Raw genomic sequence first — 15,817 nt, 5'->3', positions numbered from 1 at the left:
TATTGAAAAACATGACTCATTTGATATGAAATTTATAAATATATCTATATAAACATTCATCAATTTAGTTTAATTTTATTCCTTTGGGGGGCCAATAGGCATTCCTTGTATTTGAAAACAAAATTTAAATATAATGAGTTGATGGGGTACTTATCTATATACACTTTTATTTATTAAAAAAATATTAATTAGCAAATTTTCAGAGGAGTGAAGTATCGAAAATTCAAAACTGCTGCTAAAATATAATGTTGCGAATAAGCAGTTTTTGTCTAGTTATACCTAGGATGTTTTTGTTTGTCATAAATTCATAATGATGTTTGGATTTTCTTTGATTTTTCTTTTTTTGTTTTTAATCAGAGATGCTTGGGTTATTTATCATGGATTTGAAAATTTAACAATAGGGCTTGGGCCCATAATGCTGAATCATATTTTGATAGCTTTCTGAATGAAAAATGTAAATACAAAACTCAAACAAATACATCATTATTGTCACCTCCAAAAAAAAAAAAAAACGAATACATCATTACTGTCATACTTGGTTAACAGCTTTTTGAACTCAATTAAGTAAATTTTTTTTTTTTGCTTTTCTTTTATAAAATTGTACTAAAGGAAGGTAATCTGTAAGATATTGCCAAATACCATAATAACAGGGCATGGGATTTTTATTTATTTGTCATATGACTCATAATGTATAGCAAGGAGTATTGTATTGTATTGTATTGTATTGTATTATTTGTGTAAAACATAATTATATATGTTAATCATAATAATCAGCAATGGATTGCAGTTGAAGGGCAAGGTTTATGGGCTTGGACATCATGACCATGTGATCAGATCCAGCAATCTCAACCGTGCGATTTGGGGGATTGTTTTCAATCATAAATTGTTGAAAATCTAGAGTGGCAAAAAGATCATTTTTAGACACAATGAAGACACGATTTACAGAACCATATCTTGTGGTTGATGGGGTTACCACCCGTACTATATCATCAAGACTGAATAATTTTAATGGTCTCATCAACGTTGTTGCTAGAATCCAGTCCTGTAAATAAAATTTGACGTAATTGATCATCAATTCATTTAGGTGTCCATTTTGAGTTTCAATTGAGTAAACATATTAAAAAAACACACACACACAGGAAATATATCACATGAAAATGACATTTTTATACGAGAATATAAAAATGTATTTATAGTTATTGAATTAGTTTTAATAGTTAAGATTAAACATACCTAATAAATAATACTATAAATGCATTTAATAAATTCATGACAACATATTTAAGAGGAATGTCACGGAACCAGATTATATAATTTATAGCCATTAATTAGTAATTAATAATGTTTTTAATGGTGTGAGATTACTTGATAAAAGTGTCCGTCAGAATTTAATAAAAGTATTGGCCCCTAGACTTTTTCTATATTTAAAGCCGTTGCATTTATGGTCATTATTTTTAATTTCTATTAAAATATATCTAATAAAGATATTAAAATAATTAATTTTATATATTCATAAAAAGAACATAATTAAAAAAATGTACACAAACAATACTTTTTAAAAAAATAGAATCATATAATAATTAAAAATATTTTATTTCAATATATATTACAATTTTATTTTTGAGATAATTGTTATAAGAATTATTTCAATATATATTTCCTCTTGAGAGAGAAGCTATGAATTCTTATTTAGTTATTTTGTTATTTTTTTTATAAAAAAGAAAGGAGCGGATAAACAAAGAAATAGGAAAATATACTTGCCTGCAGATTTCTAAACTTGTTCGGCAATGATAAAGAAAGGATCTTTTTCCTATCAGTCAAAATTAGATGCCATGATCATGAATAATAAAATCAATAATAGAGAAGAATGATGAATCCAAGATATGGAATCTGTGTTGCAAGCTTGCAGCTATGGAAGTTGGCGACAGGAAGCTCATTCGGTGAATCTAGATTCTTTACACCATAAAAGTGATCAAGTGGGAAATTGACCTTGTCATTAGAGGCAGAGAGGAGATCAAGTGAAGGAAAGCTCCAACGTTAACGCCAGTGCAGATGGCAGCGTCAAGGCCACAAGCGTAGCTGCCAAGCACAGCACTGTACAATGATATTGATGAGAGTGTATTGAGTATTGATATTGACGAGGGTTAACGAGAATTGTTGATGATTGTGGTGGTTGATGATGATAGTAGTTTATCATGATGAAATTGTTGAATAATATTTGTAATTTGGATTGAAAATTGTTGAGTATATTGATGAGATTATAGGTATGGATGATGAGAAATGATTGAAAAACAGATGAATGATGATTGTGTGGTTGTTTTGGTTATAAACTTATGCTATAGGATTTAGAGTTTGGAAAGCACAGGGATTGTGGTATTTTTGGCAAAAACTTTATTTTTATCCAATTTAGTGAGTCATAACTTGGCTTTCGAACTCTTAAATATTGTCAAACTTGTTTTAAATGAGAATTGGGTCCGTGAAATTTATGCCGTTCGAAAAACAGATAAAAAATCATTTAAATTGAAAAAGTTATGCACATTTGAAATTTGGTGCAAAAATATGATTTTTCTGCAACTTAGCCATTTTGATGAGAAAGGGGGACATGCGTACGCGAGAACCTGCACGCGACGCGGAAATTGGGCACTGTCCAGACATCCCGTGTACGTGGAACAAGACCTACGTACGCAAAACCCAATTTTAAAAGCTTCCGTAAGCGAGAACGAGTACGCGATGTGAAAAAGATTTGCTGTTTTCCTGACTCGCGTACGTGGAACAGGGGTCACGTACGCGAGATGACCAATTTTCACATTCCCACGTACATAGAGCAAGGCCGGCGTACGTGGAACCCCTATTTGGCAGAAATGTGATTTTTTTTTTCAAAGTTTAACCAATCCTCTAGCTTTCCAAACCTCTGTAGCTATCCTCTATGGTGTGCTACCTAGTTTTTAAGATTAGGAAATAAAGTGAACCTATAGGAGATATTAAGTGACAGTGAATGGGGTTACGGAGGATAGATTTCTAACTGAGAAAATGAAAACGTACTGATTATGATATGAATGAGAACTATATTGATGTTGATTAATTGAGAATGATGAAGTATTGATGAAATATGATTAATGATTAAGTTAATGTGGATTATTTTGGGGAGTGCAAACATATTATGGATGTATCAATGATGAATGAGATATAATTGATGATGAATTCAAAGATTATTATGACTTATAAATTGAGACAATTGTTAACCCTTTGTACGTAAGATGTGATCACGCACTTTAACTTCTTGGGTTTCTCCATGGGCATGCATATAAATGAATTTGAGCTTGGAGTTTTGTCTTTCCCATGGTTGAGTTTGGGATATTTTTCATGGATAATTTTGAGCTTGGGGATGCGCGTACATAAGGACTGTCCACGGTTAGCTACCAGGACATGTCGAGCTGGCTATGTAACCGACAGATGATATCATCAGCCATAGGACATGCATGCATTATGTGCATTTGAATGATTTGCTTGAGTGTACATTATCTTGGTTTGTCTAATTGCTTGACTATGTTCATCTGTTAATTGCTTATTTACTGTATTTGAATTTATTTGTGTTTTTCTTGTTTGAATTGTATGTCTGTGCAACTGAAAGACCCTCGTAAGGCGGAGGCATGACGATGGCAGTTTCACCGGTATTTCAGAGGATTGAAGGAGGTAAAAGTGAAGTGTTGAGTTAAGATTAGATTCAATACTTGAGAACCTTAGGCAGTCTACTCAATTTCTAGTTTTGTTTAAATCTGAGTGTCAGAGTTCTAGGATTGCCTCTTTTTCCGAGACCTTATATATTATGTACGTTGGCACCTTTACCATGCTGAGAATTTCTAGTTCTCATTCCACACATATGTTATTGTTTTCAGATGCAGGTCGAGATGCATCTTGGTGAGCGTCTGGAGGTTCCTATGGAAAGTAAAATGGGGATGTTATATTTTGTCATATTACTATGTATATATATGTATATAGACTCTTCTCCACTTGTACCTTATATTTAATCTTTCTATAGGCTTTTTGGAGAACTAGGAGCTTATTTTATGTCTTTTGGAATACTCTGGGATATGATTATATGTATGTAATTATTCTAGTTACAAATTCTTCAACTATATCTATGTCTACATATATTTTTCTTTTTTAGAGATCGTAATATCTCACCACCTCTATTTTACAACTTAAGCGTAAAACTCTGCGTAGTAGCGTATTACAGAGGTGATTATAGTCGTCGGCGGTGGTTTTTGAAAAGAACAACAAGGTGATTTTTTTCCTTTTCTTTTGTTATTGATGGAGGTTTAAAAGGGAAAAAGAAGGTGGTTATGTGTCTTAGACGGGATGGAGAAAAGAGTGAAGGAGTTATATGTCTTTTTAGTTGTTGTCCACTTCCACATCTGCAATGTTATAGACATGTGGCTTCGTTACATTCACGTCATTCCGCATCATTACGTGTTAGAGAATAAAATAATACACGGAGGAATCTAGATGTCCTGGTTGATTTTGAAGAGATCAGAAACTTAAATATATTTTTTAATTTTTAGGGACTTAAATATCTGCGTGACAAGAAGGCATAGACCTATTTATCATTTACTCTATATTTTTACATGATAAAAGATATGCTAGTATCGAGGATATCTATGCTAAAAAGTTAGAGTCTAATTTTCCGGAATAAGATTAAAAAATAAAAGATATATAAGTGATTTATGGGACTTTGTCTTAGAAAAAATCATTTTCTTTGAAACTATGCCAATCTAAAGTCATCCATATTCAATGAGTTTTTAATGTCTAGATTCGAGTACTGTTGTTAGACTTTGTTTTTAAGATGGAGTTCACTAGCATTCTTCGAAAGCTCTAGTACTAGTTATCAGAGAGAAGTTTAGCTGCTCTTTTCCCGGTCCGATTCATCGATCGAGTCCATTTCTGGCTAATTCGCGCATTGATAGAATAAAGGAAGGCAGTTTGCTGATTGAGTCCTATGGTACCCTCCTCAAATTTCACTAACTGCGAGCGATCACTCAGCAATGAACACTAACTGAAGCCGAGGTAGGATATCCATCATATCCATACGAACAAAGCAGCGCAGGTAGCAGTGGTTTACGTAGGGGCTCGACTTAACTACTCTATTAGAAAGTAGAATTACCAACTTTTACACTAATTTTCAAGTGGATGAGATCGGTCGTTGTTAACAAGCAAATGCGAAGGAAAAGGCTTCAATCTCACATTTCGATGTCCCTAAGTGTGTGTGTTTGGATTATAGTTTGTAAACGGGAGTTTGTATAAAAGTGATTTTGCAAACTTGATCTTGATGAAAAGTAAGTTTATGTTAACGTGATTTATGTTTGGCAATCTTTATATCAAAATGGATTATAGTAAAATAAATATTGTTTGGATTATACTACTCAAAATCACTTAGCTTTTAGATAAAAAATTATTAAAAGAGACATCAATTTAAATAATTTTTTATATTATCCTATCATTTTACTTTAGATATTTGAATAAATCTTATTAATTTATTTTATAATAAAATTAATATTTACTTACTAAATTAAAGTAACATATAAAAATTGATAAAATATATTTTAATACATAAAAACATTAAAGAGAGTACTATACATTTTATAATATCAAATAAAAAGAAAATGTTCTATATTATTTTAGTACCATTACTATTCTTTAATTTAGTATCATTTTGGATTATAAATTTTTATAATTAGTATATAATAAAAATGAAAATAAAGTACAATAAGAAGTACAATAACAACAAAAAAATTTCGTAAAAACATAGAATATAATAATTACAACTAACAACATATATCATATGAACAAAAAAATTAAAATAAGAACTAAATAAAATTCATACGAATAAAATTAAATAAAAAATAAAAAATTTTATACATAACATAAATATAGTGCAATAAAAGATAAAAAAATTTATATAAACAAAAAATAATAAAAATATCATAAAAATTAATAAAAATAAGAATTTATATCAACAATAGTTGTCATATGAATAAAAAATACAATAAAAATATGACATCAGAACACTAAAAAAATAATATCAGAATACAAAAAATAATATAAAAATATTTATATATAAATAAAAAATACAATAAAAAACATAAAAATCAAAATATGAAAGAGAGTACTAAAAGTAATAAAAAAATTAAAATATTTATCTTGGCAGTGATTATAACAAATCTGAAAGATTTGGATGAAAAAAAAAATTGGAACTAAGAACATACACAAAGAATTATTGTGAAAATTATATGGTTATTTACATCATTTTTATAGAAGAAAATGAAGGATAGGATTGGTAGAAGAGGAATAATTTTCTTACTTAATTTCTCAATTGTAATTAGCTTTCTCCAACGTGAACGCAGAAGCTAGAATTTTTAGCTTCTTATAAACGTACGTTTAGAGGTAAAATCACTTCTAAGTTGAGAGTTTTAAAGAGTTACCAAACATTCAAAACATTCAAACGAGCTTTTCTTTTCTCCAATGTGAACTCCAAACACACCCTAAGAAATTGGGAGCTGAAACACTAGTTCCGTAAGGCGAGTTCTTGTGCAGATGGTCTCGCCAGTTATATTCATAGCTTGCAGTTGGGTTTTCATGTTTTCTTTACTTTGTTGTCTTATATTTTTCTTTGCTTTCAAGCTAATTGTATAGGCACCCTCTTCTATAGAGTGGTTGCCATTTAGTTTTATCTTTTTGGGCGTTTAAGTCTCATTTTTTCATAAAAAATAATTAAAAACTGTCTAATCTGTTGTGATAAGGATAACTACGTGGATGCCCATTTCTATGAGAAGCTAACATTCTCAAGATAGATTATAATTAATAATGTTGAAGAAAGTTAGACTTTCACAAGTATAAATAGAAGGCTTGATCAGAAGCCATTTACACAACAATAAATAAAATCTTCTCTCTCTTATACGGACACACTCTTCTCTTTCTCTTCTTTTATTTTATAAGTATTTTAAATTCTATTTTCTATTACTCTTTACATATAATATTAATAGCAATATTAATCATCTTTATTATATTGAGATTGTAACAATAAACAAATGCGATTCTCTCTCTCTTTATTTTTAATACTCCTTTCTATCTTTGTATATATATACACATTACAACATATAATATTATTATATATATATAAATTATTATTGGGCTAATTATTTTAATACTAGAGTCTTCTATTTATACACCTCTATTATATATATATATATATATATATATATATATATATATATATATATATATATATATATATATATATATATATCTTTTATTTCATAACACGTTATCAGCACGAAGCTCTAACGAAATTTTAGGAAGACTCCAGGTAACAAATTTTTATTATGTCGAAACTCTTTCATCTTGAATATAATGCTTTTGATATATTTGGAAACAATTATTTACTATAGATACTAGATGCTAAAATCCATCTTGATTCAATGGATCTTGAAGATACCATTAAGGCTGAAAATAATACATCCCAGAAGGATAAAGCCAAAGTCATATTTTTCCTTCATCGTCATCTTGAAGTATGATTGAAAAATGAATATCCCACATTAAAAGATCCTGCAGATCTGTAGAAAGACCTTGAAGAAAGGTACAATCATATGATACTTCCTCAAGCCCGATATGTTAGAGAAAATTTTCTCGACCTTCCATGTCTCGAATGTGCTCCTGCAGCAGCAGTATCGAGAAAAAGAAATTAAAAATATTCTGAGTTAATTTCTTGCCTTCTTGTTGCTGAATGCAACAATGAGTTGTTTTTAAAGAATCATGAAGCGCGCCCAGCTGGCGCCGCCCCATTTCCTGAAGTAAATTCGGCAAATTATCCTAGAAGAGGTAAATGGCAAGGTTTTAGTAACAAGAAAAATTATGGAAGGAAAAAGAAATTATGTTCATAAGAAAATATCTCACCAGAAGTGGGATAAAGAAAGAAACAATGGGCAAAGTAAATCAATTGAGGATAAATGCTTCTGTTGTGGTGGAAAGGGCCATTGGTCACGTACCTATCGTAACCCAAGGCACCTAGTTGATTTTTATCAAGCATCCTTAAAAAAAAAAGGATGACAAAGGAAAGGAAACAAATTTTGTTTCAAATAATGAAAATTCCACCACTCATTATGATGTATTTAATTTCTTTGAGGATCTTGAAAGAAATATTGGCTATTTGATCAATGATGGAATAGTTTGATATATGTATATGTTTGTTAAGCATTCATGTGAATAATTTTTACTGTGCATATACTTTTGCTCATTTTATTATTATTATTATTTTTGAAGAAAAATGGCAAGGACATATTCTGAAGATATTTGCCTTGCGGATAGTGCAAGTTCGCACACTATTCTTAAAAGTACTATATATTTTACCCATCTTGTGCCAAAAGAAGAGTATGTTAATACTATTATTGGCTCAGGCAATGTGATAGAAGGCTCCGGAAGAGCTATAATTTTGTTTCCTGGAGGAACAAAATTTATAATAAATAATGCACTATTATCTACCAAGTCTCTGAGAAACTTGTTGAGTTTCAAAGATATTCGCCGAAATGGATATCATATTGAAACAATGAATGAGGGAAATCATGAGTATTTATGTATCACAACTCATGATTCAAATAAGAAAGTTATATTAGAAAAGTTACCCTCACTTTCATCTGGATTGTATTATACCAAGATTAGTGTAATTGAATCACATGCCATTGTAAACCAGAAGTTTACTAGCCCAAATGAATTCATAACTTGGCATGACCGATTGGGTCATCCGGGAACAACCATGATGAGGAGAATTATTGAAAACTCTCATGGACATTCACTAAAGAACCAGAAGATTCTTAAATCTAGTGAATTTTGTTGTGCTGCATGTTCTCAAGGGAAGTTAATTTTAAGGCCATCACCAATAAAGATTGGATTTGAGTCCCCTGAATTCCTAGAAAGGATTCAAGGTGATATATGTGGGCCTATTCATCCACCATGTGGATCTTTTAGATATTTTATGGTCCTAATAGACGCATCTTCGAGATGGTCACATGTGTGCTTATTATCTTCTCGCAACCTGGCGTTTGCGAGATTACTGGCTCAAATTATTCGATTAAAAGCACAATTTCCAGAAAATCCAATCAAAGCAATTCGTCTTGATAATGCTGGTGAATTTACTTCCCAAGCTTTTGATGCTTATTGTATGGCTAATGGAATAAGTGTTGAACATCCAGTAGCTTATGTTCACACACAAAATGGGTTAGCAGAATCACTTATTAAGCGCCTCCAATTAATTGCTAGACCCTTGCTTATGAGAACAAATCTCCCAACCTCGGTTTGGGGGCATGCTATTTTACATGCCGCAACACTTATTCGTTTGAGGCCAACGAGTTATCATCAATTCTCTCCTATACAATTAGCTTTTGGCCAGCAGCCAAATGTTTCCCATTTAAGAATATTTGGGTGTGCGATATATGTTCCCATTGCGCCACCTAATCGCACCAAAATGGGACCCCAAAGAAAATTGGGGATATATGTTGGATATGACTCTCCCTCTATAGTGAGGTATCTTGAGATACAAACTGGTGATGTGTTTAAAGCCCGGTTTGCGGATTGTCATTTTGATGAATCAAAATTTCCAACATTAGGGGGAGAGAATAAGTTTCCTGAAAAGGAACTTAATTGGAATGCATCATCATTGATGCATTTAGATCCTCGATCAGGGCAATGTGAACTGGAAGTTCAAAAGATTATACATTTGCAAAGAATAGCAAATGAATTGCCTGATGCATTTTCCGATACAAAGAGGATAACCAAGTCGTATATACCAGCGGAAAATGCCCCAATTCGAATTGATGTCCCAGTAGGACAAGTAGCCACTGAAGCAAATTCACGCCAGAAGCGTGGTAGGGCGGAAAATGCCCCAATTCGAATTGATGTCCCAGTTGGACAAACTACCACTGAAGCAAATACACGCCAGAAGCGTGGCAGGCCTGTCGGTTCCAAAGATAAAAATCCTCGAAAGAGAAAAGAGGTAAATACGATTCCTGTTGAAAAAGACATAGTAAAGACGCCTGCAGTTGTCCAAAATTCTGATATAACGCCAGAAGACGTTCAGGTACCTGAAAATTGTGAAAATGACGAGATCTCGATAAATTATGTCTTTACAGGAGAGAAATTGGACCGAAATAAGACAATTGTCAATGAAATATTTGCATATAATGTGGCATTAGATATCATGCATGAAAGAAAGGATCTTGAGCCAAGATCAGTTAAAGAATGTCGACAAAGAAATGATTGGCCAAAATGGGAAGCAGCCATGAAGGTTGAATTAGACTCACTTGCAAAACGTGAAGTCTTTGGACCTGTAGTCCGTACACCTGAAGATGTAAAACCTGTTGGATATAAGTGGGTATTTGTGAGAAAACGAAATGAGAAAAATGAAGTTGTGCGCTATAAAGCCCGACTTGTGGCACAAGGTTTTTCACAAAGGCCCGGCATAGATTATGAAGAAACGTATTCCCCTGTAGTGGATGCGATAACATTGCGTTATTTGGTCAGTTTATCTGCATATCATAAACTGCATATGCATTTAATGGATGTGGTAACAGCCTATTTGTACGGCTCATTAGATCGGGATATCTATATGAAAGTCCCTGAAGGACTAAAGATATCCAAACCATCCAATGAATATTCGCAAGGGTTATACTCAGTCAAATTGCAAAGATCTTTATATGGTCTAAAGCAATCTGGACGAATGTGATATAATCGTCTTACTGAGTATCTGGCCAAAAACGGATTCAAGAATGATGATATCTGCCCGTGTGTTTTCATAAAGAAATCTGCATCTGGATTCATTATAATTGCTGTGTACGTTGATGATTTAAATATCATTGGGACTCCTGAAGAGATTCCAACAATTATAAAAACTCTAAAAGAAGAGTTTGAGATGAAAGATCTTGGAAAGACTAAGTTTTGTCTCGGCCTGCAGATCGAGCATATAAAAAATGGGATCTTTATTCATCAAACAACATACACAGAAAAGATCTTGAAAAGATTTTACATGGATAAGTCACATCCATTAAGTACCCCAATGATTGTAAGATCTTTAGATGTGAAAAAGGATCAATTCCGTCCTAAAGAAGAAAATGAAGATATCCTTGGTCCTGAAGTACCATATCTTAGTGCCATTGGAGCACTAATGTATCTTGCTAATAATACGCGACCTGACATATCATTTGCTGTGAATTTACTAGCAAGATATAGTTCCTCTCCAACCAGAAGACATTGGAGTGGAATCAAACAAATCTTTCGATATCTTCATGGGACGGTTGATATGGGTTTGTTTTATCCCTGTGGATCCAAGTCACAATTAGTTGGCTATGCAGATGCTGGATACTTGTCTGATCCACATAAAGGGAGATCTCAAACAGGATACCTGTTCACATATGGTGGTACAGCTATATCTTGGAGGTCCACGAAACAGACGATTGCTGCAACATCCTCTAATCATGCTGAAATACTAGCGATTCATGAAGCTAGTCGCGAGTGTTTTTGGCTGAGGAGTCTGATTCAATATATTCTATCATCATGTGGACTGATTGATCATAAGATAGCTCCAACTGTCCTGTTTGAAGATAATGCAGCATGCATTGCTCAACTTAAGGGTGGATACATCAAAGGTGATAGAACAAAGCATATTTCTCCCAAATTCTTCTTCACTCATGACCTTCAAAATCAAGGGACAATTGATGTCCAACAGATCCGTTCAAGTGACAATCTGGCAGATTTATTTACAAAGTCACTCCCAAAATCCTCCTTTGAAAGATTGGTACATGAGATTGGAATGCGCCGATTTCGAGACATTAAATGATGTCGGCAAGAGGGGGAGACTGTACTCTTTTTCCCTTGGTCAGGTTTTTTCCCATTGGGTTTTTCTTGACAAGGTTTTTAATGAGGCAGTCCCCATCACTAAAGGATATTGTACTCTTTTTCCTTCACTAAGTTTTTTCCCACTGGGTTTTTCTTTAGTAAGGTTTTAACGAGGCAATAATCCTAAATGGTCATCCAAGGGGGAGTGTTGTGATAAGGATAACTACGTGGATGCTCATTTCTATGAGAAGCTAACATTCTCAAGATAGATTATAATTAATAATGTTGAAGAAAGTTAGACTTTCACAAGTATAAATAGAAGGTTTGATCAGAAGCCATTTACACAACAATAAATAAAATCTTCTCTCTCTTATACGGACACACTCTTCTCTTTCTCTTTTCTTTATTTTATTTGTTACCTCTCCTCTTCCTTATTTATTTATTTAGTTATTTTATAACATAATCTATTTAACAAAAAAAAAGTCATCCACATTTTGGCAAAAAAAAAAAAAAAAATCATCCACATGATTCACCAATTGTCATTGGACGAAAATATTTTTACAAATAGTTGCCTATCTATCAAGTTAGATTTTTCATGGTTTACAGAAAAATAAAATCCCTTGACAAAAAAAAAAAAAGGAAAAAAGAAAAAAGAAATAAAACCCATAGGTGTAATTAAGGACTAAGGAAATTAAGTATTAAAATTTTAATCACCATTTGTGGTCTAATGATAGTGTTAGCATTAAATGAGTCTAATTTAATTTCAAAAATTAATTTAAGAGGTGTAGAATGTCAAAAAGTAACCATTTACATTCTAGAGTGTGAATATTTGTGAAATATGTGTCCCAGGGTTAGATAAATTGATATTATATTATAAAATTATTTATTATAAAAATTTAAGTAAATAAAAAAAGATAAACAAATAATTAGATATTCAACAAATAACAAGAGATTTTAAAGTTTGGTAAGTAACCTGCTTCGGACTGAGCTGATACAATCGAGACCTGAGAAAACGCGGTCCAAATACAATTGTTGTGGGCGGATTGTTTGGACCATCATCATAAGTAAAAACATTATCTTGAATAGGTTCTAATTTGCTCGATGCCTTTATAAAAAATAAAGATATCAACAGTCAGAACAAAAAATAAGAGAATTAAATTATAAATAATCAAATTATGTAAGTAAGTATTTTTTTCTCTTCCTAATATTTAGTTTAATTCTCAAATTTGTCCTTAATTTTTTTTTATCATAGTTTTATCTCTAAGGATATATGCTTGTCCTATTTTTATCTTTTACTCACAAATTAGCTATTAAATCAACTTCCCTAGCTTACTTAAACAGCAAAGAGAAAGAATAGTAGCTTTACCATTTGATAGACAACGGATACGTTGAGTGTTGGACCAGGCATGAAAGCAGTGACAAAGACTGCCACAGAAATTTTGTTAGGAAAATGCTCCATGGCATAGGATATGGCCAAGCCACCAAGGCTATGACCAACAAGAACCACTCTTTCACCTTCACCCACTGATGAATTCATGAACTCAGTCAGAGGTCCAAAGTACTCAGAAATTGAATTAAGCTCCAAAGCCTGCTTTTGGTTCACTCCTGAAGCTGCCAAGTCTAAGGCAGTTACATTGTGACCCCATGATTTGAGAAGTGTAATAACCTTGTACCATGACCATGCTCCGTGGCACGCTCCATGCACTAGAACAAAGTGATGCTTTCTATTTTGTGATGACTCCGGTGATGATGATCCTGATGTGCTTGTTAAAGATAATATGATAATCAAGAACAAGATGAAAACTCGTGTTTGGTGATGCTTGTTCTTTGCTTGTTCCATTTTTTCAACTTCTTTTCAATATTTTGGGTTATTGTTTGGTTATAACTCTATTATCTAAATAGTGGGCCATGGCAAGGTGTTGGCATATATTTGGTAATCCTAAAAATATTCTTTCTCTTAAGTTTGAATGATTCAATTATCGGTTCCGCTAAGTTACCAACAGCATATCTGCCAACTTCTGCCAACTCTTATTTATAATTGTGTTTCATGGAAGTGTGTTCGTGGATGTGTCTAATAAAAATGTCTTTTTTATAGCTATGTTTAATAGAAGTGTTTTTATAGATATATTTTCTAGATGTGTCTCTTTATATATGTATTTAAAATATATTAATTATTAGACACATCCACGATCACACTTCCATGAAACACAATGTTAGAATATAATTAGGATAAATTAGGATCAATTAGCATATCTGGATATTTATTATAGGATATTACGTCTTTATTATTACAATTCTCATAGCACCTATAAATACTCTTCTATATTGTATCGTTCTAGACAATTTGAATAGACAACTTGAATACACTCAATAATATACCATCATTTTTCTAGTTTAGTCTCTTGTTTCTAACACACAATTATAAATAAGAGTTGGCAGAAGTTGGCAGATAATATTAGTTTATGTAAATCTATCTATCTATCTAGTTATTATTATCAAGTTACATCGTTATACAACTCAGTTGTTTATTCCACGTGACAATTCCTTGTGCAATAATTTCCTTACTCCATATTCAAACCCAGCCATCATTTCACTCCCAAATTTCAGTCTCGGCTAATTTTCCTTTACGTGCAATCTAGCCACATTTAATTAATGGACATTAGTTCACACTAATATTCAAGCCACGTTAGTTTTTGTTTTCATTCTCTGATTGTCATGTTCGAATTTGTCAAAAATAAACATAAACAACTTTCTACCTATTAGGTGTACTACTTTTATAAAGTGTTGGGTTTTATTAAATGAAATTCAAATAATATTATAATATAAGAGTATTGATAAAATTTACTAAATATAAAATATGTCAATACATAAGTAAATAAATACCTTTTTATTTTTATATAATATATTTTAAATAAATAAACAAACATGAAATCTATTACTATCCTATATAAAAAAAATTATAAATCTTTTTTTATTTACTTAAGTTAATAAGTATGGAGCAAAACTTTTATTATATTAAAAATATTTTTTTATTACAACATATAAAATATAAAATAATTAAATTTTATTTTATATTACTTGACAGATTATATTATATTATTTCATATCAAAATTAGGAGCAAATAATTATCCAAATCAGTCTTTCTAGAATTTTTAAAATTAATACTTTAATCTCTCACGTTCTAAAATATACAAAATAATCTCCAACATTTATTTAATATAGTCTTTTACCATAGTCACTAACAGTAACTGTTGATGTAGAACGTTAATTGATACACATGGTCATTATGTGTTCAAGTGTTCAAGTATTCAAGTAGGACAAATCAGTCCACATGGTAAAGTATAAAATAGTTCCAGGATGAAGTACAACACAATTTCTAAAGAGTTAAAAAAAATAAGCCCACAACAGTCCCTAAAAAATTTTAACAAATCCAAAATAGTCATTTCAAATATTTTTAATCATTTTCAAAATAAACTTAGAAAAATATTCCTAAGTTAAAAAAATATTTTTTTTTTGGCATCATTGTTATCTATGCTAGTACAAACATCTTCAATAGCAAGCATATTTTGTGTAATATTACAACTAGTGAATTCCAAAACTTTTTAAGAAACACAAACAGTACACTTAGATTTGTCAAGATATTTTTTTTTCAAATATTGTAAAATATTAGGAGCTTCACATTGAGATTTTATAAATCATCTATATTAATCTTGTAGTGAACCAAAATTTACAAATTTGACTTTAGAGATAGCTTGGTTTACATTGCACACAAGTTCTAAAGTGTTGTTATCACAAGCATTTGCACAAATATTTTCGATTGTTTATGTGAAAAAATTTATGTTAAATGAGAGTTCTCACATATCTCTTCAAACAACATCAACTTATTATCTTCTTCATTATTAAAAAATAATTATGGAATATAGTACCTACAAATTA

At 31.4% G+C, this 15,817-nt stretch overlaps 1 protein-coding gene across 1 annotated transcript; it reads right to left on the bottom strand.

Annotated features, from left to right (window-relative positions):
- Nucleotides 1–636: 636 nt before the first annotated feature.
- On the bottom strand, nucleotides 637–13,770 carry LOC107621882 (methyl jasmonate esterase 1-like). The gene is made up of 3 exons (XM_016323863.3): nucleotides 13,247–13,770; nucleotides 12,854–12,985; nucleotides 637–1,042 (listed from the first exon to the last, which is right to left on the bottom strand). Exons 1-3 carry the CDS (start codon nucleotides 13,718–13,720, stop codon nucleotides 758–760), a joined length of 891 nt encoding a protein of 296 aa, XP_016179349.1. The 5' UTR covers nucleotides 13,721–13,770; the 3' UTR covers nucleotides 637–757.
- Between the last annotated feature and the right edge of the window lie 2,047 nt (nucleotides 13,771–15,817).

Source organism: Arachis ipaensis, chromosome B10 (genome assembly GCF_059453495.1).
Source record: "Arachis ipaensis isolate K30076 ecotype BB chromosome B10, ASM5945349v1, whole genome shotgun sequence".
Classification (NCBI taxonomy): domain Eukaryota; kingdom Viridiplantae; phylum Streptophyta; class Magnoliopsida; order Fabales; family Fabaceae; genus Arachis; species Arachis ipaensis.
This window is presented reverse-complemented; position numbering and strand designations above follow the sequence as displayed.

Coding starts and splice junctions, on each gene's coding strand:
- LOC107621882 (XM_016323863.3), bottom strand. CDS start 13,720: ATGGAACAAGCAAAGAACAAGCATCACCAAACACGAGTTTTCATCTTG. Junction 12,986..13,246: donor TATCCGTTGTCTATCAAATG/GTAAAGCTACTA, acceptor TTTTTTATAAAG/GCATCGAGCAAATTAGAACC. Junction 1,043..12,853: donor ATCAGCTCAGTCCGAAGCAG/GTTACTTACCAA, acceptor TTTTATTTACAG/GACTGGATTCTAGCAACAAC.